At 44.8% G+C, this 21,511-nt stretch overlaps 1 protein-coding gene across 6 annotated transcripts in view; it reads right to left on the bottom strand.

Moving 5' to 3' along the window:
- Window positions 1–616: 616 nt before the first annotated feature.
- The window catches only part of Kat6b (lysine acetyltransferase 6B), a 178,574-nt gene continuing 157,679 nt past the window's right edge, over window positions 617–21,511 (bottom strand). For all 6 annotated transcript variants that reach the window (XM_034497409.2, XM_034497408.2, XM_034497410.2 and 3 more), the window contains 5 exons: window positions 11,471–11,702; window positions 10,872–11,031; window positions 10,001–10,306; window positions 7,744–8,035; window positions 617–4,748 (listed from right to left, as the gene is read on the bottom strand). In XM_034497409.2, the coding sequence (XP_034353300.1) occupies window positions 2,212–4,748; window positions 7,744–8,035; window positions 10,001–10,306; window positions 10,872–11,031; window positions 11,471–11,702 (3,527 nt within the window). In that variant the 3' untranslated portion in view covers window positions 617–2,211. The remainder of the gene's footprint in view (window positions 4,749–7,743; window positions 8,036–10,000; window positions 10,307–10,871; window positions 11,032–11,470; window positions 11,703–21,511) is intronic.

Raw genomic sequence — 21,511 nt, 5'->3', positions numbered from 1 at the left:
CTTCAGGTATTACTCCACCAGCTTGTTGGGAGCGGCAGACTCAAAGGTAAGACGTGGATGCTAACCCCACTGCACACACACAGAAAGCAAGCACTGGTGAGAACAGTGGGGTGGCCTTTTGTTCTGGTGCGCATGCACTATCCTGCCTGCCTGAGGCCAAGTTATGGTCTGTGTCTATGATCTGCAGAGTTGCAGAGCACCTGTGTTTAGATGCCTTGCAAACTTAGTGGGCCAAACACATACAGGTACCAAGCCAGGAATTTACTTCTAAATTTGTTATCAAGCAATCAAATATTTTAACTCACAGTCAAAACTTTCTCTGAATGCCATGAAATGTGTATACACATTCATGTTGTGTATGTGTGCTACTATAAACACTAAAGAAAACATACAATCATTTATGACAGAGTAAAACTTTCGCACCTTTTACAAGACACGAATCTTGAGACATACCACCACAAATCAGATGCTTGTGACAGTAGTATTTAAGAAAAAAAAAAAAAAAAGCTTGCTACTGTGGTACCAGGCCTTTTGGGGGTTTCTACACATGGCACAAAGGAAGCAATTGGATTATCTGTGTGGGAGCTCTGGGCAAAATGAAGATCAAAGTCAAAAAGAAAAAACAAACTCACTTTATTTTAAAGACAATGATTGGCATACAGAAGGTATGCACCAGCATAAAGTAAACTTTCATGAAAAGCATTAAAATCCATTATAAATTAATTTATTAAATAGGTATTTGGTATATGTGATGGTTTTATTAGATATTACTCATATTTATTGCCAACCCCTCCCCCAAAGTCAAAACAAATCAGAAAAAAAAAATCTCGTAACTTCAACTTACACTAAATAATTTATTTCCCCAAACGTGTATGTGTTCTGAGATGTGACACATGATACAGCTCAGCTGGTCATTCTCCATCAATCATAATATGACAGGACACAAGAGGCTAAAAATGGCTCATCATAATTTATTTTATGTTAAAATGTACAGCTTTTTTGTTTTTTTTTCTTTCTTTCTTTTTTTTTTTTTTTTGAAGTAACTGACTAAAAAGAACAGATAAATACAAGAGTGCTGCTGGCTCCTATTTTATACAAGGTTGCGCCTCTCCTGCTTGGCCCTTACTGTCACCTGTACAGGTACAAAGGCTACAAAAGGAAGCAATATAAACAGACACAAATAACTTTTCTGCTTTTTTACATGCGATCTGTAAGCTTAGTTTGAGCTATTCACAAGCTACTTTTCTATTTTTCCTTAAAAAATAACTCCAATATTTTATAAAGATAGAAAAATCTACAGATGGAATGAAAATGTAAAGTTAGAGGCATTTCCATAAAATAGCAACTTTACACCAAATTCACTTTTTTTTTTTTTAAATCCTGCCAAGTATTTGGACATATATGAAATGCTTCAAAACCTGACAGATAAACACTGAGATATGCTTCATTCAATAAACAGAAGTGTGCATTTATAAAACAGAAAGCTGCCTCTCCCCAAAGGAGCCTGCCACCAAAATGGAAAAGGGTCTTCTCAACTTTACACCAAACATTTAGCAATAAACCCCCATGACTAACCAGCGGGGACAGCTCTGATAGCTCTTTACAGTTTTATAATTAACAAAAATAGAGTTTTTTTTTTAAACCCTCAAATTAGGGTACCCTAATCAAGGCAAAAACTTAAGAAATGGCTTACCGTTAACACAACACTTGTACAGTACTACAAAATGCACTGTCACTAACAAAGACATTAGCGGCATGCTGAAGGGTCACCTTAAACAAAATATACAGTAATTGAAATGCTAAAGGCATTTACATGGAGTGGACAAGGAAGGAAAAAAGCTCGAGGTTCAATATTAAAACAGGTGATTTGGGGAGGGGGCTTGTATCCACACTGTTTAATGGAAGCAGGCACAACGTGTGGCTGCTGCCAACTGGAGTCCTAAGAGAGGCCTTCCTTTGCAGAGATTTTTATATAAAAGTAACAGAAATAAAGGTACCAAAAAAGAAAAAAGGAAAACAACTTGTATAAGGCTTTCTGCTGCTTACAGCTTTTTTTTTTTTTTTTTTTTTTTTTTTTTTTTTAAATAAATGGTGCCAACAAATGTTTTTGCATTCACACCAATGCTGGTTTTGAAATCGTACTCTTCAAAGGTATTTGTGCAGATCAATCCACTAGTGGGGCCCAGTGGGCTCGGTGGGCTGCCAGGCTGTCTACCTTCTCATGTAGGACCCATTGAGAGACTGTTTGGACATGCCCGTGTTCATGTAGCCGTGGTGTCCGGGGGCTGTGTACATCATGTTACTGTGGGGTGGGGTCTGCATTGGCTGCTGGGCGTATGGCTGGGTTCCCATCATGCCCATCTGCATCTGCATAGGGTACTGGGGTGTTTGATTCATGTAGCCATGGTTGCTGTGGTAGCCACTGTTCATCATCGGCTGGGACATGCTATACCCATTCATGGCATTCAGAGTGTTCATGTTCATGTTCACAGAGTTGACATTGTAGGCTGGCGCTGGCATCAAGTTCACACTCATGTTCATGCCCCTTTGCATCGTTAAAGTCCGAGCAGGACCTTGCATGGCTACAGTCTGGGACCGCCCATAGATTTGTGACTGATGGGTGGCAGCAGCTGGTGACAGAGATGCAGACTTGGTTCTCATGGAGACGTGGCCCTTGCTGGCAATCTGAGTTTGCAGTCTTTGGCTGTGGGAGATGCCAATATTGGATGCAGCCATGTTCCGCTGCAGGAGAGGTGGTGGCAGATTCATGGGAGGAGGAGTCAGGTTAGGGGGTGGGGTCATGGTAGCTTGTGCTTGGGGTCCTCCAGGGACGGAGTGTGGAGACTGTGAAAGCTGAACAAGCCCTGTGTTACTTAATGGTGTGGACAAAGAGGCACTGTTTGCATAGGAGGTCACAGCAGCGGAATGGCTGTAAGGCAATGAATGATCAATAAGTGTATTAGTTAACTGCTGCAGTTTGGCAAGGCTGAAGGTGGCAGATGGCTGTGGGTAGTGCCCAGCCCCAAAATCACTCTGACCCATTCGCTCATATAAGCCGATGTTGGCATTGCTGGTCTCGGGGATGTCAGCCAGCTGCATGGGTGGGGTGAAGTTGGCGGCCATGCTGCACTGAGCTAGCTGCTGGCTGCTACTGGGAGGCCTCTCCACCACACAGCCTTGGGGAGACTTGACGCTGCAGGTTGGAGGGGAGCTGATGCTGGTCTGCTGCAGCATGCTGCAGCTCCCGCTGATGTTGGACATCTGCTGGGTGACAGCACAGCTGCTCTGTGTCAGATTGCTAGAGGTGAGACTGCTGTAGGAGCAGCTGTTCTGGGAAGAGCCATTTCCACAGATGCTGCCTCCCATGGTTGAGTCGTAGCTGCTTGGGTTCTCATAGTTCTCTGTTGTGCTCTCAATACTGCCCAGGTCACTGAACCCACTGTCAACGACCTGCTGTGAGTGATCTGACACGGATGGGACGTCCATCATTGGACTGGTCTCCATGTTCTGCAGAGGTGGCACTGTGATGGCAGTCTGATCGGGGCTGATTTGGGCATAGCTATTCTCTAGGGCAGGGACACTGGGGCTATTGACAGAACGAACTGACTGGCCAGGATGGGAATGGACAGATGAAACTGGGCTACTGTGGTCCGACTGTTGGCACTCGTCCAGCGTGGTGGCAATTTGAGGACTTTGGTCTGTATGTGTATAGTTCTGCAGGCTTCTACAGGCCTCTTGAGTCTCAGCACAATCTTGAAAGGCGTCATCCTGCTCCCTGTTTTCTTGGGTCAAGGACTGAACAGCCTGGGCAGTCTCAGAGTCGATTTCCACCGTGGCTGTGCCTCCCTCTTTGAGCTCAGCATCGGCACCACCGCTGTTCTTCTGGTCCTGTTTCTGTGTCTGTTCTTCTGGGAGCTCCACGTCGGACTCAGGTGCAGTTCCAGTGTCCCCAGCAAGCTCCTTTGGCTCAGTGCTACACGGCACTGCAAGATCAACACCACAGTTCATCAAGACCTCAGGGTTAGAGTGACTCGGCTGAACGCTAAGGTCTAAAAAAGCCTCCTGGCCCTCCAGTGCATCTTTGAAGGCTTCTTTTGGGAGGTCTCCTCTCTCCATGTTGGCAGACTCCATGTGGCCATCATCTTCATCATCTGCATCATGGTCCTCATTGTGAGACGGCTCTTCCTCCTCGTCCTCGTCCTCTTCATGGTCATCCAAATGCACAGGGTCTTCCTTTTCCATGGAGATCTCTGGCTCTGTTTTTTCTTTACTTTTAGCACCATCTTGGTCTTTTTCTGAAGTTCCTTCTTCTTCTTCCTCTTCCTGTTCTTCCCGCTCTTCCTCCTCCTCTTCCTCCTCCTCCTCACCTTTGATGAGGTCCTCCTCATCTACCTTTTCACCTGGTGATTTGTGTGGACTCACAGGTGTGCCTGCCTCTTCCCTTCTGTTCCCATCCTGAGGCAGCAGGGCTTCCACAGTCTCTGTCACCTCCCGTTCTGTCCCCACGGGGCTGCCCTTGTCCTCTGAAACCTCCTTCTGCTCTTCGATTGCCACCTGGTCCTCTGGCTCCATGGGTGTCTCTGGTGGGGTGTACAGATTCAGCTTAAACCCCGTCTTCCTCTCCTTGCTTTGCTTCCACTTGGAGAGCCCCCGCTTGGACCCTTTCGGCCACACTTGTCTGCACTTCAGAGGCTCAGGATTGTCTTTGCTGCCTTCTTTCAAGTGTTCTGCACAATCATCTACATCGTCTTAATGAGGAGACAAAAAGACAGAAAAGCACACATTTTAGGAGGGAAAAACCAGAAACAACTTAACACACCTCTCTAAATATATGGGCAAGCACTGTTTTCATTTTAGCACTTTAAGAGTTGATGAGAAAGGTAACCAGAGATATTATGGAATGAGCCAACCCGAGGAGTAACTTAGGCCTAGGAAGTCAACGACATTCTAAGATGTAAAAACTGGGAGCTCCACAATACTAAAAAAGTAAAACAAAAAAACCAATTTCCACATCAACAAGTCTGAAAATACTGCAGGACAGGATTAATGCTAAGTTATACCCAAACCATCACTGTACTCAAGGGTTAATAAAGGGTTGATTCACTACCTTCCTGAGGAAAAGACCTTCTTTTTGTGGGCATTTGCTAGATTTAGATGATCCCAGCTGACATTACTTTGTTCCTATTATTTAATGTTCATTTTGTTTTATGTGTGAGGGTGTTCTGCTTGCATGTATGCATGTCTATACACCATACACATGCCTGGTACTAGAGGAGGCCAGAAGAGGGCATCAGATCCCCTGGAACTGGAGTTATGGATGGCTGTGTACTGCTATGTGGATGCTGGGGATGGAACTTGGGTCCTCTGGAAGAGCAGCCAGTGTTCTTATCACCAAGGCACCTCTCCTGCACGGGCATTACTTATTGTGCACCTATGAACTGAATGAGTGACTGCACAGAACCGCTGTAAACATCATCTTTAGCATCACAATTTATTAATGACACAAGCTAAAATACAATTACCATAATATTACTGAATATTTAAAACACAGGGCTTTGTTGTTGTTTTAAGTCAGTGATTCTGTTCACAGTATATTAGGGATCAGTTTGCTGTTCAAATATAAAGTCTGATTTAGAAGACAATTAGAAATCAGATGTAATTGAACATTTTCTTGTAATTACAAAACCTATTCTTCTGTACCTATATGTACACAGAAATAAGAATGTTTGTTTATACAAATACAGCAAACAAATATATTCATGAATGACTATGCAGACATAGAATACCCAAGTCTCAAGAGATTTCTTATTAAAACACTATTTTCACTGGGTGGTGGTGCCTGGTCTACACAGTAAGATCTAGGACAGCTTCTGTCCACAAACAAACAAACAAACAAACAAACAGTATTTTAGAGAACAATAAAAACAGTCACAAAGTTGATGCCAGAACAGAGTGAGTCCAGCAAGGTAAGCTCATTCACATAATGAAGTGATTGCACATAAGCTCCCCCGCCGGTGGCACACCTACCACACACCCACCGACTAGCTGAGAACGTGTGCTTACTGCCAGAGGAGGAGTCTGCACACATGCCAAGCTCCACACCATTTCCTTTCCATTCACAATGGCGGGAATCAGCCATGTCCATGTCTCTAGATCCTCCCAACCCTCTGGTGACAGAGTTTCTTTGTGTAGCCCTGGCTGTCCTAGAACTCAGAGATCCACCTGCCTCTGCCTGAGTGTTGGGATTAAAGGCGTGTGCCCCCACCACCCTAGTTAGACTCTAAATCTTAAGTTTGGACATAGATGTGAGCATGTCTAAGGACAACCTGAAGGAATCGGTTTCCTCCCACTGCTACCATGTGAGTTTGGGGATCAAAATCAGGGTGTCAGGCTTGGTAGCAAGTGCCTCTACCCATGTTTGTATTCTATGAGCCACTAAACATACAGTTTCTATAGGAATACATCCCTAGATGAGAAGATGAGTTTTCTGATAATCTCCTTTAAGAAAGGAGAGGATCCTGAAAGAAATATGGTAGAGTGTGACCATAAAAGATTAGGAGAACAACGCTGAGGTGAGAGGCAGTCATAGCTCATCTGCAGCTTCTGAGCAAACACCTACATGTGGAAATAAGGCTCGATTTCCACACCTGGAAAGCGGGCTCTACCAGCGCCTCCCATGGACAAGAGGCCGGGGCGATGCTCAGTCTAGGGCCTCCCACACAGTCCTAAGACCTGAAGTCAGATGCTCACACCCACACAAGGGCCCAGGGGAGTCTCTGTGCCTGGAACTTCTCGGTACTGAGAGGCAGAGGAAGACTGACAGGTCTTGGGGGCTCACTAGGCACATGGCTAGCTGAAACAGGTTGAGTTCTGAGAAAAACTGGAGAGAGAGAGAAAGAGAGAGAGAGAGAGAGAGAGAGAGAGAGAGAGACAGAGAGAGAGAGAGAGAGAGAGACTTCAATCCCAGAACCTGAAAGGCAGAGAAAGCCTGACCTCTGAGTTTAAGGCCAGTGTGTTTATATAGTGAGTTCCAGGCCAGCTGGGGCTACATAGTGAGAGCCTATCTTTTAAAAAGGACAAAAATAAGAAACAAGAAACAGCAGATATTCACTAAGGAGTCAAGGAGGTGCTGGCTTATGTTCTAAAGAACAGCCTTGCAGAGAGCAACTCCTGTAGTTCCCAGAGAAAGGAGGTGAGTTGCTCCCTGGGCTGCAGCACGTTTTGGACAGAGTCAATTCAGCCTTCCAGCTACAGAGACGCTGCCCTACAGATCCTCACCGTTCATACTTCAATAGGACATCGAAGACAATTCACTAGAGTCTGGTATGTCTGTAGAAGAGGGTGTCCCTGCCAACTTCGAAAGAAAGTCTGTGTTTGGGATTTAGAATATTAGGATGCACCCTGATGTACTGAGAAGTTGTTTTCAAGGAAAACAGAAATGCACACTCACTGCACACTGGCAACATATACCCTGATGTTCAAAAATGCTAACTAGGTGGAGACCACACAGCAGTATCAAGGAATGTGCACTGTGCTTCTTACTAGTCTTCAAAGTTTTTGAGAGTGAGGCAATTTCTACAGAGTAAGATGAACCCACCTAGAGGATTATTTTGATTTAGAAACAAAGTACCCCATTCCAAGGAAAAAGGAGTGAGACGCTGGGAATGAGAAAGGATGGGCTGGCACGTATTTCAGGTGCGCCGGCACACCCTGTGGTTATAGCTTGTTTAAACATCCACTTACTTCTACAAAGGGCAGCGTTCTTGAAGAAATGATTGTCTTTTCCTTCCTCTTCCTCTGTCTGCCTTTTCTTCCCTGGCTGGTGTTGGAATGCTTTTCTCAGAGCTGGCTTCCTACCCCTGTCCTCCACTTGGATCTCACAGGTAGGCTCCAGCTGCGGCATTGGCCTCTCTTCATCTGAGTTGTCAAAGGGCTCATTCAGCACTTCCGTCGTCTCGGAAATAGTCTCAGTTGTTACACTGCTGTTGATCCTCCTGCGTTTACGACCCCTTTTCTTCTTTACTACAAAAGGCCTCTGAAATTAATTCCAAACACAATACATAAGTGCTCCTGAGAAATTAAACAGTTGGGCCAATATGCAGCAAACATGTACTGAACGTGCGCCAGAGACTCTTACATGTCAGGACTTCTGCAATGCCTTTGTACTTAACCTTCCATTTGATGCTGAACATCCCTCTTGGGCGCCAAGAACACAGGCAAGTGTTTTCCAAATAAAACACTTGTTTACTCAAGCAGATGCTTTGAGAGAGAACATCCTAGCAACTCGACTGCAGATTTTAAAAGCCGAGTGTTGCTTTTCCAGTATTTTCTAAGTGGCAGGCACTCACCAGCTTCAGTATCTGGCACATCACAGACGTTTCTAGACCCGTTTTTATAATGTGCTTTTATAAATGTTGCAATAATCAGCTGTCAGGTCAGTCATTCATTACCATCTCATGGGATGCCCAATGCATGACAGGCACTACGAGAAACACGGTGGGGTTTTAAGGTAAACCTCTTAGTTCCAGAAATGAAAGGGTGCTTGGATAATTACTCTACTGGTCAGAAACCACAGAGTTAGAGAGTCTTGGCTGCTGGGCAGTTAATAATTTTACAGACTATTTTGATATGAAAGATACCTTAAAAAGTGATGCAGTCTCTGAATAAGATAATGGCGCAAATGATTTCCCGTGGTTGCAACAATAATCTGTTTTCCCAAGGAAAAAAAATCTGATATACAAAATTTAAATAAAGGAACAGGTAGATTCAATGCTAAGATATGTGTCAATGAACCATGAAATTGATAGACTGCTGCTCTGTGCAGGTTCAGTGTGTTTACATGAATGCCAGGCTCTAGGGTCAGGGTGTAGCTCACTGGCAGAGCACTTACCTCTCATGGACAAGGCACTGGCCTCCACTTCCGGCATGGCGGGGGTGGGGGGGCACTACCTCCAGATAAACAGTACTGAAGAATTCCTGTATCTTACATTTTTATTGTTTTCAGTGTTCTTAAAGAACACATATAGGCCTACTAATAATTCTAAAACTTAACCATATTAGTAATTTAACACTTGCTGTTGTTGCTTACCTTCCCTAAGCCACTACATCCTCCCCCAAACACAAGTGCAGCCAATAGAAAGAGCGTTTCCTTCAGGTTGAATCCGTATGGAAAGCTGTGGCCCACACCACGACTGGAAAGATTCTGGCCTTTCACGTTTACAGATCACACTCCTCTCCTTCTGCCCATAACACAAGACTGTCTTCTCTGTATAAGAGGTTAAAGTGCTCGGCAGTCACAGTGCGTCTCATGGGATGCTGCCCCTGCTCCCTCCAAGCGTGAGGTCGGCCCTGGCCAGCTGGGAAGAGCTTTCATTTCTACCATGTTACCCCTCCTTGTCAAGGCTGGATTAACAGTATCTGCCCTGCTGTATGTCACAGACAGAAACTGCAGACAGACAGCAGACGTGGGAGAACAATCACCCACACACAAAACCCAATGCTGCACTTTCTATTCCACTGGGCATGAACTGGTGTCATCTGGAGAGACCACTTGGTAACCAGGATATGAAGACTTTCATTTTTGTGTAGCTGGCCACACAAGCAGAACACCAGCAGCAAAACCAAGGGTTTGGGATACCTAAGAACCCTATGTGAGAATAAGGGACATTAGTGCAGGAACACTGGGCTTGGAGCTCTGAGGTGTGGCTGGCTCACTAGTGAGTCATGTGACCTTGTCAAATCTGACCTCCCAAGCCTCTGGGGTGCTTATGTGCTCATTATGAGTGGATTTACTCTTGTCCTGTAGACCAGCAGGTGGCAATGACCACCAGACTAGGGTGGTTAGCATGCTAACAACAGTAAACACAACCACAACTAAGATAAATGATTCTGACACTGGATCAGTGAGACATAAACTACAGGTAAACTACATCTACCGAGAGTGAAACAAAAACTGCAAAGAGAAGCCAGACAGACTGAAAACAGCTGACTATGCACACACCTTTCTCTTAATGGAAACTGACTGTGGCTTAGTCAACCGTGGGGGAGATGTCTGAATGCTTTCTTCTTCCTCATCTTCTTCTTCTTCCTCATCATCTTCTTCCTCCTCTTCCTCTTCCTCACTGCTCTCCTTGGACAGCTCCAACAGCTGTCCTCGCTCCCCGGCCACTGGCCGCCTCTCTGGAGAATGCAGGTATTTATTTTTTGATTGTACTTTTGCAGATGATTGCCTACTGGTAACTCTAGACGACAGTATCTCTTGCTCCTCCTTCTCCCAGCAGCTGGCTTGTTCCATTAGTCGTTCAGCCTGGGGTGGGGGGCAAAATGGTGATTGGTGAGGTCAGTTACATAGTTGGAGCCTCCAGGATCAATGGAAAAGGGTCTCTAAGTGACCTCTGATCAGGACGGTCAGCTGGCCAAGCAAATTCCAGCTGCATCATCTCAGGACGCTCAGCATCAGTTAGGATAACAAACCTAAGATGGCTGGGTTTCGTGGGCTATTTAGTGGTATTAATGACGTAGTGAATTGACTCGAGCCCTTTCTCACTACATCACATGCTCACTGGCATGGAGCTCCCCAAGCAAGTTTATGAACATGGGGAATCGATTGACACGGCAGCACTGCAGTCCAGCACCAAGTCTGATCTGATTACACACGGTCAGCGGTGAGAGTGCTGCCTTGTGATCAATGATAAATGTCTCATTTTTCATACTCAATTCAATAAAATTATCACATCTTACTCAGTTAGGATAAATTAGTGCTTTATCGTTTCATTAGCCACATAACCGAGCTTTTACAGCGATGCTAGTGTCTCTTAGCGTAAGCAAGCTACCAGACAAAGTCACAACTGAGTGAGGGAGCTCATCATCACCTCCTTTTCAGCTTCCCGCTCTTCCTCAGAAACTACAGCATTAGAAATTAAAATTGGGGTCCATCTTAGACTCTCTGGATCAAGTTCATTGGGTCGGGAACAGTTTTTCAGCTTTTCCATGTGGCCCAATATCAACTTTTCTCTTCTAATGATGACAAACCTGTAATATAGGGAAACAAGACAAAGTGAGATAAAAAACAGAACTATCTGGGTGTGGTTGCACACACTATTAACCTTAGCACTTGGGGGAGGTAGAGGCAGGAAGCTCTCTGAGTCCAAGGACAGCCTGGTCTAACAAACCAAGATGGAGGGCAGCCAGGGCTACACAGTGTGGCCCTGACTAAAAAACCAAACCAAACCAACTCAAGATTGGGTGGACATGCTAGTGCATATCTATAATCCCAGCATCTAGGCAGAAGGGTCACCGAGAGTTTGAAGGTTGCCTGGCTATAAGAATCTGTCTTACAACAACAAAGTCCCTGGCCAATCCAGATTCCTTTGGCCCAGGTTGTGAAAATGGAAAGCACAGCAAAAGCACAAACAACAGGCTTGATCCTGCTGTGGGGAGGCCTCTCCTGTCCAGGGACCACGGCACTCACCTGCCATCTCTCCTGTCAATCATGTGGAGGTGTTGCAGAGTGGTGGCAATGTCATGTGGGCACATGCCTGTTGCTCTGCTAATGGCCTTGATGCTGATGTGCCTCTCATGGTGGTGGTAGAGGTATTCCAAGATGACACTTTTCCAGTAGGCCAGGTAGGAGAGCCGGCCCAGATCAGAGAGTGGCTTTTCGGGAGACCCTGCTTGGCCTTCTCTTCGAGAAAGCAAATAGCCTAGGGCAGGAAGAGCAAAACTCCGCTCAGCTTGGTTGGTTCAGAGCTATGCCCAGGAGCCACTAGAAATAATGTCATCAGTGGCAAGGTGAAAGCATCACACAGGTGAAGTGCATCCTGTCAAGCATGTCACCTCTTTCAATTACAGTGATGTCACCTCATCAAATTTCTGCTTGTCAATCTTTTGTGGTGACAGTGTAAGCCAATTCACACAGCTGGTGGCAACAAACATATGTGGTGGTGGTATATGTCACAGAGACTGAAAGCTAAGACTAAAGACTACTTCTGGGGAGTTTCGACACATAAATCCCCTGGAAGCCTGAAATTCTTTCAGATACTCAATGTCAGTAACTCTCGGATCCTGGGGAGGGACCACCCGGACATTAATGGGCAGGTTGTTTTCCACAAGGGGACCCCATGACCCTTTGACAGCTGGGGCTTAATAAAGGGGCTTTGACTGGCACAGTCTGTATTGCCTGTTCCGTTTAACCACCGGCTGATCTGAAGCTGTTTAAGGACTAATAAAACACTGGCTTTCAAGCCTATGGCGGCGAACACAAATCTACGTTGCTAGCTCTATTTTTACCCTTTTCTTAAATATTAACTTTTAAACCAACCTGAGAATGTTGCTCCCATAATTACAAATAAAATACATGGCAAAACAAAACACAGACTAGTCCATGTGCATACTGAAAACCCCTGAGCACATGAAGACTGAACTGTACAGGCTCTCTGGCAAAGAAACTCTGAAACGAGACTTTATTTAAGTCCACTTAGAGAAAAGGAAGGAAAGCTGGCGGCTGTCTGGGTAATTAAGAGCTACTAATGGAGTAGAGAAGAAACGGTTTCCGTCAAGTAGTAATGTCTTCTTTGCTCTAACTATTTCAACAGCCTCACCTTCATGAACTTCCTGAGTTTAAACAAACATCAGCCACACATACAGTAGGTGGCAGCAATTACCAAACCAGGCTACTCTGTAACCACCCAGACCCTCAGCATTTCTCCTCTTTATCTACATTTCCAAAATGGCTGCACTTGCAAGAATTGTCTGTTTTAGTTTTTTGTTGTTGTTACAAAGAGAAATCAATGCCTCGGATCCATTTTTCTCAAAACCACTTGCAAATAATGCAGAAATCTAGAACACGATACTCTACCTCAACAGCATCCTGCATCTTGATGGCTTTCATTTGAATGTCATCATACAGAATAGAAATAAAATAAACATCGGGTTTTGCCTATGATTTTTGGTTTAACTCATCTCATCATGTTTAAGTATCTGACTGAATGCAAACAAGCACCAGACTTTTACAGCCAAACCACTGTCGGCGTGTGGCTCTGCCATTCTGAGGTTTTCAATAGCGGTGTCAGGAATGCTAACATGGACAGCTGCTGTGTTGAAGCCAGCCCACATTGTGTCCTGTCAACATGGGGAGTGCTTTGTTGCCAGAGTAGTGAAGAAAGCCCAAACCTCAGAACAGAAATGGGCACAACCCATCACCTGCTCTCTAAGTGCTTGGCACATTCTGAGAAATTTTCTTAGTCAGCTGGGGTGGGGGATGAGGTGCAGGTACAGAACCATGGATGAGAATTGCTCCCCTTGTCCACGAGATCCCACAACTAAAAGTTCCCTGCAGTGACTATGGAAGTCCCCAAGCCCTCACTGGGTCACGTGAATCCCACCATTAAAGGCAGAAGTTTGGCTTACAAGGAAGGTTCCTGCACAAGCAGAAGGTTGGTGACACGGTTCCTCCTCCTCCTCCTCCCTATGCTCGCCACTGCACAGGACACCTTACCCAGGAGGCACAGTTTTTATTCTGTCTCTATGTTCCCACACTCTGAACTAAGAGGGAAGCATTCCCACCCACTGCCCTCCATTTTACTCTAGCTGTTCCTGCTCTTGTACCCTGAGTCTAAAAAACATAAGGTCAGCAAAACCAGCAAATTGAGTCCCTGGGGAGCACTGGAATACAAGCCTTTCAGTACCCACCACTCCTGCCATTTCAAAAAGCCGGCTCCTGACAATTCCTTGGACCTTTGACTGTAGCCTATGACTGTTGCCCCATAGGTCGAAGGTAACACGCTCTTTGTGTCATGGACATTGAGCCCACTGGTCCTTCCCAGCAAAACACCCTTCTTTTGTGTACTCAGAGGCGAAGAGGAGGCAGGGACTCTGCAAGCACTTGTTGGGAAGGATACTTTTCAGGGTGCTGAGGATATGCCTGGAAATCCAATGTTCAGTCAGAACCCACGGCACGCAATTCAGGGATTTTCAGGGATGACATGTACGAGCACCAAACACCACCCAAAGCCAATGCCCCGAGGTACCTGGCACTGCCTGTAGAGTGTCTTCTCCTTCTCTAGGGATCCAGAGACCCTCAAAGAAGTTACAGCAGTGGGAAGAGAATGACACTTTTGCCAAAAACTATTTGGAATCTTAACATGATGGAGGATGTGCTGATGTTAAACAGAATCCACCAGGAACAATAAAAATGACCATGAATACATTTCTTACTTCTTACTAGTTGAGTGAAATCACATGCAGAATGACAATCTGTGCCGTTTAGAAAGGTGCTGTGCCTACCAGTTGTGCACTGACGACAGAAGACAGGCTATAAATGTCGTCTGCAGCAGGCACTTGCCTGGAAGGAGCTGAGCTGCTGGCACTGACCTACGCTGTCCTTCACAACACGGGCGTTAAGTGAGGGGCTTCTTGCCACCGTCTGTTCCTTCCTACGTCCTCTCAGCTCTTTAAAGCACAGTTAGAATATAAAGCAGACACAGTAATTTTTGGTAAGAACATTTGACTTATTAATTACAGAGATGTGATGGTTTAAGCTCTTAAGTTTAACTTACCAAAAAGATTCCAAATAATTGATCTAAGATGCAGGGAAATAAAAAGCACTTATCTTGGAAGCCGGTGTATTGTCCTGAAGCATCTGAAACAAGTACAATACACCCCTGGTGAATAGATCCTCATGCGGGCTCACACCTCTCCTTAATGCAGGACACTTTCAATCAGAAAGCTTCAACTATCCCTGGAGAAACCTACTATTTCAGATGGAAAAAGTGACCTGTGGAAATCAAGTCCAGGAGCTTCAGGATAATTAACTGCTGGTGAGAATATTCCCTTGAACTTTCCTGTGAGCCAAAGATGCGGGCAAACAGCCCTCAGTCATAAGTGAGAACTTCATAATGGAAACAGAGTGGCCCACACACCATCACCTGCACTGACTACCCTATCTAGTGTATTTCACTAGCACGACCTGCTTCCTCCTCTGCTTCACTGGAACTGTGAAACGGGAAAGGTGAAGTCTGAGGGGCAGTGAAGGTCTTACATGCTTAACTTGGAGATGGTGCTCTTGCAGGGAAACACAAGCATTTCCAAGCACAGCACACAGGGCACCTTATCTCTATTGAGGATGGCCTAAAAGTCAATTCTCGTATCCTGGCCCTGACCACTGATTGAAATGGTTAACTGCCTCTAGGAAAGCAAGACAGACCCACTTTATGGAGGTAACTAGTTGGATGAGGTCAAAGTTTGTTTTTGCAGTCATGAATAAATCAAAATCAATTTGACCCCCAACCCTCACTTATCTGGAAATTCCCTCTTTTTGAACAAGTTCTATGAAGGATGATCTAGTGGAGCAAGAGTGAAAAGAAATGTTCTCGGCAAGGGTGTGACAGACCAGGCTTTCTCTTCAGAAGTTTCCCCCCTCATCCGTGTATATTTCCATCTGTCACTGTCTGATTCCAAACCATCAGAACTTCCTCAGACACAAAGTATAAACTTTGGCTTGGTACTTAGTTCCAACTCCCATCTGTCTGGATTATGTGAATTCAGTCTCCAGCTGCTTTTAGGGGAAGATAATCTCCAAGGATTACACACCTTTCACCAACACCTGTTTAGCTCAGCAGACTCCAAAGGAAGGCTCACATCAGAAGACAGCCTGGGCTTTGCAGGCCTGGGGACTGACACCAGGCCATGAGCTTATGTCGACTGACAGAGCAGGAAAGCCGATGCCGTTAGCCACGTAGCTCCATGGAGGTGGCAGCTCACTGGGCCATGCTGTCTGTCATTCCTTTACTGGGCTAGCAGCACTGTGACCATGTAGACAGCAGTTTCATTACCAGGGTAGATGTGAGGAGCTGTCTTTTGTTTAAATTCAGTGTTGATCCTGAGGTTAGTATCTTTAAGAGAGCCCTGTTCCAAATGACCTGTGACATGTCTGAAAGATGACCTTTCCAAAAGATGGAGAAGGCCTCTTAAAAGTAGACATTTTGAAACAGATTGGATTTGAAACTGGAAGTTTAAGACACTCTTCACCATAATTCTTTGGGCCCAGCGCAATTATGTAACAACTGGATACAATGCCCAGCAACGACTAGAGCAGCAGCAACCTGCGCCCTCACAAGACCCTGAAGGTCAACGCCCTTGAGGACCTGCTCTGGAGCTGCTAGGTAAACAAGTGGGAGAGGCACTGAATGCACAATGGGACCCATCAGTTCCTTGCTGGGAGAGAAAAGGACAGAATGGATTTCATAAAGCCTTATCAGGCCTTGCTGGTTAGCTAGAGTCAGTGAGTGGCTGATTGGTCTGTTCTATGCCTGGGTGTCACTACAAACCAAAGAACTTTGGCTACAACATCAATCTCAACTTAGAAGGTAGAGTGGGGCCTAAGGGCCCGCACCTCCAGCCAGGCCTCACACTACTGTACCTGTTGAGATACACTGATGGGGTTGCAAGACATTTTGGCTTCAGAACTTTGTATTTTAAATACTTAAGACTCCAAAGGCCTTTTGTTTATAAAGACTATATCTGTTGATTTTACCAAAAAGTGACATTTATTAATTTTAAAACAATAATAAACCTAATGTTACTATGATTTTAGATAATTAGAAAGCCTTCCCTGCATTTTAAAAATATAAACAAACTAGTGCGGAGAAGGCTTGCTTTACTTGTTACACTCCAGTCAATGTCTACTTTGGTCCTTCATCTGTTGTGTTTACCACAGGTCATGAAATTTCTGGAAAATTCCATTTTACAGTCACGAATGAAGAAGAGTTAAAAGAGGAAAAGTAGCATTTCTTTGGAATACTTAGGGCACTGTGGACTGCCTGGACTGTACTATGAGACTCTCTGTATACATGAATAATATAACTTTGAGAAGCAGAGCAACGAGACCATAAGAACTTTAGAACTGTCATCTACAGAATATACTGTGACAGCTCACAAGAGGCCAGGAGCACAGGCTATGGAGCCACGAGCCAAGTGATGGAATTCAGGACCCACCATATAACAGCTATGTGACTCAAGGCACTCATTTCATCTCTGTATATGTCTGAATCCTCATTCAGACTACGCCGTTAATAATCACACTTATCTCTTCAAGTTACTGGAAGCATTACATGGGTTAACAAAAACACACAGAATAATGCTTGGCTTAAAGACTAGCTCTTAAGGGTTATTCACCATAATGAAAGAATGCAATCTACAGGTGATCATTTAGATGACTTCAAACCCCTAATGTAGGCAAAATAAAGAAAATGTGGACAGAAAAGTCAAATTGCTCTTTGGCGTTGGACTGAGATGAGCCTCCTTCCTGTTCCTACATTTGCTTGAGATATCTCAAGACCATCCTACTGTCTCAGAAGTTTCCTACCACCCAAATATAAATTTAATTGAAGGAAAAAGCCCTCTCCCTTTGGCCTCAAGAATAGTCAAGAAATTAACTACTGAAAATTCCCAGCAAACATAATTTGCTCCCAAACTCCTTTTGGCTGTCACATATTTAACTTCAATGACTACCCTTCAATGACAACTAGTCCATTAAACCACAAACACAGTGACTGCCTGAGGCTTCAGCACAACCAAAGCTCCCTAGACAAATATAACAAAGACTCGTATATTCTAGAAGACTCAAGTGTGTCCTGGGAAAATGGCCTGAACCAGAACGGAGGGAGTGGAGACAACATGTCTTTGGGAACGGTCTGTTGGCTGAGTCACATCTCAGGCGTAGACTTCTTGAAGATGCACTAGCTTCCTGGAAGAGCACTCCACCGTGGCACTCTTCCTCAGTCATGTGGAACAAAGCCACTACTTTTCCTTACTGAATATCCCCCACTGCCCAACAACTACTCCAGAAAGAAACGGTCTTCATGGTCCCCCTAGATGGAGGCCTATACCAGAGACATCCCCTGGTGCCATGTTGTACATATGTCCAAGCTTACAGACCACATTGGGGTTTGTAAAAAAGTTTTGATGGTTCCCTGCTGGCTGTGGACACTCTAGAAGGCAGTGGTCAATCTGCATCAGTTACTAAGGGCAGATGTGGTGTTTAGATATAAACTCACAGTTAGGGCAGATGGCAGGACAAGTGACTTTCCTCCTCCTGCCATGCCTGTCACAGAGAGTGCTGGCCATCTGTGATATGCAGCAGAGCTTGATGACCCAGGCAGCATCTGCTGCATGGGAGCAGTCTGAGGGCCAGAGACAAATCCCCGAGACAAAACCACCCTGCTAAGATGCTTCAGTGGTGTCTTTATAACTGATCACCAGCTTTAGCGGGAGCTCTCCCCAGCTCCCTTCCCTGTCCTTTGGTCTAGCGACAGTTCTCATCCATAGCTGCACATTAGAATCACTTCCAGACCTTCATGTCTGTCTCATTAAATCTCAACTCTTACAATTCCCAGGATAGTTTGGTTTCAGATATACAGTATTAAGCAAAAGTCCTGAGGACTGCCTTTAAGCCAGAATTTTAAAGGAGCATGACATCAACTCCATGCCAAAGGTGGGCATGTTGTCTGGTAAGAGCCTTAGGCAGAAGGTAAAATGTTAGTAACGAGGGTGTGGGATGCACTTCGAGGAGGCTTCTCTCAGTCAAACAGAACTGAGGACTGAGTGTGTCCCAGTTTCCTTTTCTGTGGCTGGGAAGAAACCACTCTGACCAAAAGCCATTTGGGGAAGGAGTTTATTTGGTTTGCAGTCTAGGAAGAGGTGGTTCATTTGAGGTAAGTCAAGACAGGACCTGAGGCAAAGTGCTGGCTCCTGATCGGCTAGCCTTCTCTTTCTATGTAGTCTCTCAGTGTAGTCCTGCCTGTCCTAGAGGTCACTACACAGACTAGACTGGTTCTGAACTCTCAGAGATCCTTCTGCCTGTCTCTCCAGTGCTGGGATTAAAGGTATGTGCCACCACGCCTGGCTGCTAATTTAGCCTTCTTATAAAGCCTGCAAAGGGGTAGCCCTGCCCACACTGGGGCTAGGCTCTCCCATAAGGATCATTAATTAAGACAAGCTCTCACAGACAGCACAGGCCAATCGGATCTGGGGAATCCTTCAATGGAGCCGTCCTTGGATGGCTTTACCTGTGTCAAGTTGACGGCTGAAGCCAACCAGCACAGTCTGCTAGGGCAAGGTATGTCACTGCATGCTACATCCTGCTTCAGGGTGACGGAAGAACTTTTTGTTTTGGTTCTTCAAGACAGTGTTTCTCTGTGTAATAGCCCTGGCTGGCCTTGAACTCACAGAGATCTGCCTGCCTCTGCCTCCTGAGTGCTGGATTATTTTCTTGAGAAGATGACCAACTGTTGAATTCAATCCATAACTTCCTTATTAGGGAAATAAGGTCCTGGGATAGATACAGGGAAAGATGTTGTAGAATGAGAGATGAATACTCTGCCAATAACTCTTATGACCAAACTAAAATAATTTTGAAAATTTTAAAATTAAACAAATTTTAAAATGTTTACAAAACATATTTGGAAGGAACCGACTGTTCCCAAATATCGTTCCATCTCCGATTTGTACAGAGGCAATTTTATTGGGCAATGGTGGAGTACTAGGAGCCACTGCTTCTGACGAGACAGGAATGGGGAAAGGCTGCCTTTAAATTCTGGTAGATGCTTAGCAGGGAAAGGTTGTTGCTGATGAGTTGAATCCCTGAGCACCACACGGTAGGAGAACTCACTTCCACAAGTTATCCTCTCATCTCCACATGTGCACTGTGTCGCCCACACACATTAAATGCAATAACATTATTTTAAATTCTAGGATATTTTAGGAAGAGCAAAGGTTTACAAAAAATAAAAGTTAAGAAGTAATCTGGTATTTAAAACCAACTTCTTTTAGAAAAAAATTTCTTCACACTAAAGACTGCTTGGAAAAAATATTCTAAAAAATAACGCATATCAGCAAAAAAGCACCCTAAATTGCTTTCCAAGTTGAAACCTTGAATAAAATTCTCACATACAAGTAGAAAATCCTGACAAGAATTTCCTTCTGAAAAGCTACATGATTTCAAATTCTCACTAAACTCATACACGCTTGGAGTTGAGTGCACTTTCATCAATTGGCTGTGTGTACCTACAGTGCAACACCCATGAGACTGCCCTGGTGCTGAGATACCACAGCTGAACTAAACTGTAAGTACCACACCACTAAAGCAAAGCTGGCCTGACTTTTGGCCACTTTTATAGGCTTAAAGCTCTGTAGGGGCAGCTGAGTTAGTTAAGTCCAATATATGCACATCTCAGCTAGCCCAACAGAGCTGTATGTATGTGTGTGTGTGTGGGGTGGTGGTGGTTGTTTATACTACTGTGGATGCTGCCACTGCTTCTAAATCAGGCCCAGAAGCCACCCCGGTGGTACAGTCTACATATCCCAGCTATTCAGGAAGTTATGGGAGATTAAATCGTTCGAGGCCAGCCTGGGCAACTCACTGATATCAACAGTTAAAAGAGAATGTGGTGGGGTGGGGGTGTAGTTCAGTGGTAGAGCACTCACCTAGAATGTGTGAGGCTAGGTTCAATACCCAATAATACAAAAACAAAACTCAGACTCTACAAGACAGGGTGGTTGCAAGTAACAAGTGTAAGTCCATTTCCTTTTCCCTTCCCTTCCCCAGTCCGTTCTCTCATGACTCTCTAAATACTCCATCTCTCTCTGTGTGTGTGTGTGTGTGTGTGTGTGTGTGTGTGTGTGTGTGAGAGAGAGAGAGAGAGAGAGAGAGAGAGAGAGCTTTCACCTGGCAAACATAGACTGTGTATAGCATGGCTTCAGGAAAAGTGGAAGAACAAATCTCTTTCCATTTTCCCTTTGTTTTCAAACAAAGTACATCTCAAAAGGGAGTTGTCAGTCTTTGAGACAACTTTCTGAAAATCAAAGCCCAGCCTGGTCTCTGATCTGCTGACAGGCTGTTTAAAATGGAAGGCTCAGAAGCATCTTTAGTGTCCCCAGGTTATCAAGACAAATGCTTCCACCCTTCCCTCATTCACATGCTAAATGCTTTTGAACACAATCTGAGGTACAGAGCTGCAGTCAATAAAGACTATGCCAGGGTAGTGGCTCAGCACACTGCCAACAGGACAGCAAGTGCTGGGTGTGGGAACCAGGGTCGGGTGGGACATGTACTTCAGTGGTTGGCTCAATCGACAGTGGCTTTAGTCATAGAGGGACTTAAACATTTAGCCTGGCTATGTTAGATATTTCCGTGAGAGAAACAAGGATATATACTGTACCATACTAGCAGGGTGGATGCAGCTAGAGTTGAGGCATCAGTAACAATATATTAATATGAGCACAGAATTAGCCATAATCACAATTATCATTCCCATGAGTCTTTATATTGTGTGGACATTGTTAATCATCAAATCCCCAACTTTCAAAGTTCTGGAACGTATAGGGAAGGTACAGTGGTTGAGTTTGTACTGTGTGCACCCTAGATACTGTTCTGGTTAGGGTGCCCAAGACTCTGCTTTCCATATTTAGCTAGAGACAAATCTCAGGGAGTTTAATTTGTTCATTACTAGGCAAT

This window comes from Arvicanthis niloticus, chromosome 3 (genome assembly GCF_011762505.2).
Source record: "Arvicanthis niloticus isolate mArvNil1 chromosome 3, mArvNil1.pat.X, whole genome shotgun sequence".
NCBI classification, from domain to species: Eukaryota; Metazoa; Chordata; class Mammalia; order Rodentia; family Muridae; genus Arvicanthis; species Arvicanthis niloticus.
The sequence above is the reverse complement of the archived record's forward strand: the minus strand, read 5'-3'. Positions and strand labels throughout refer to the sequence as shown.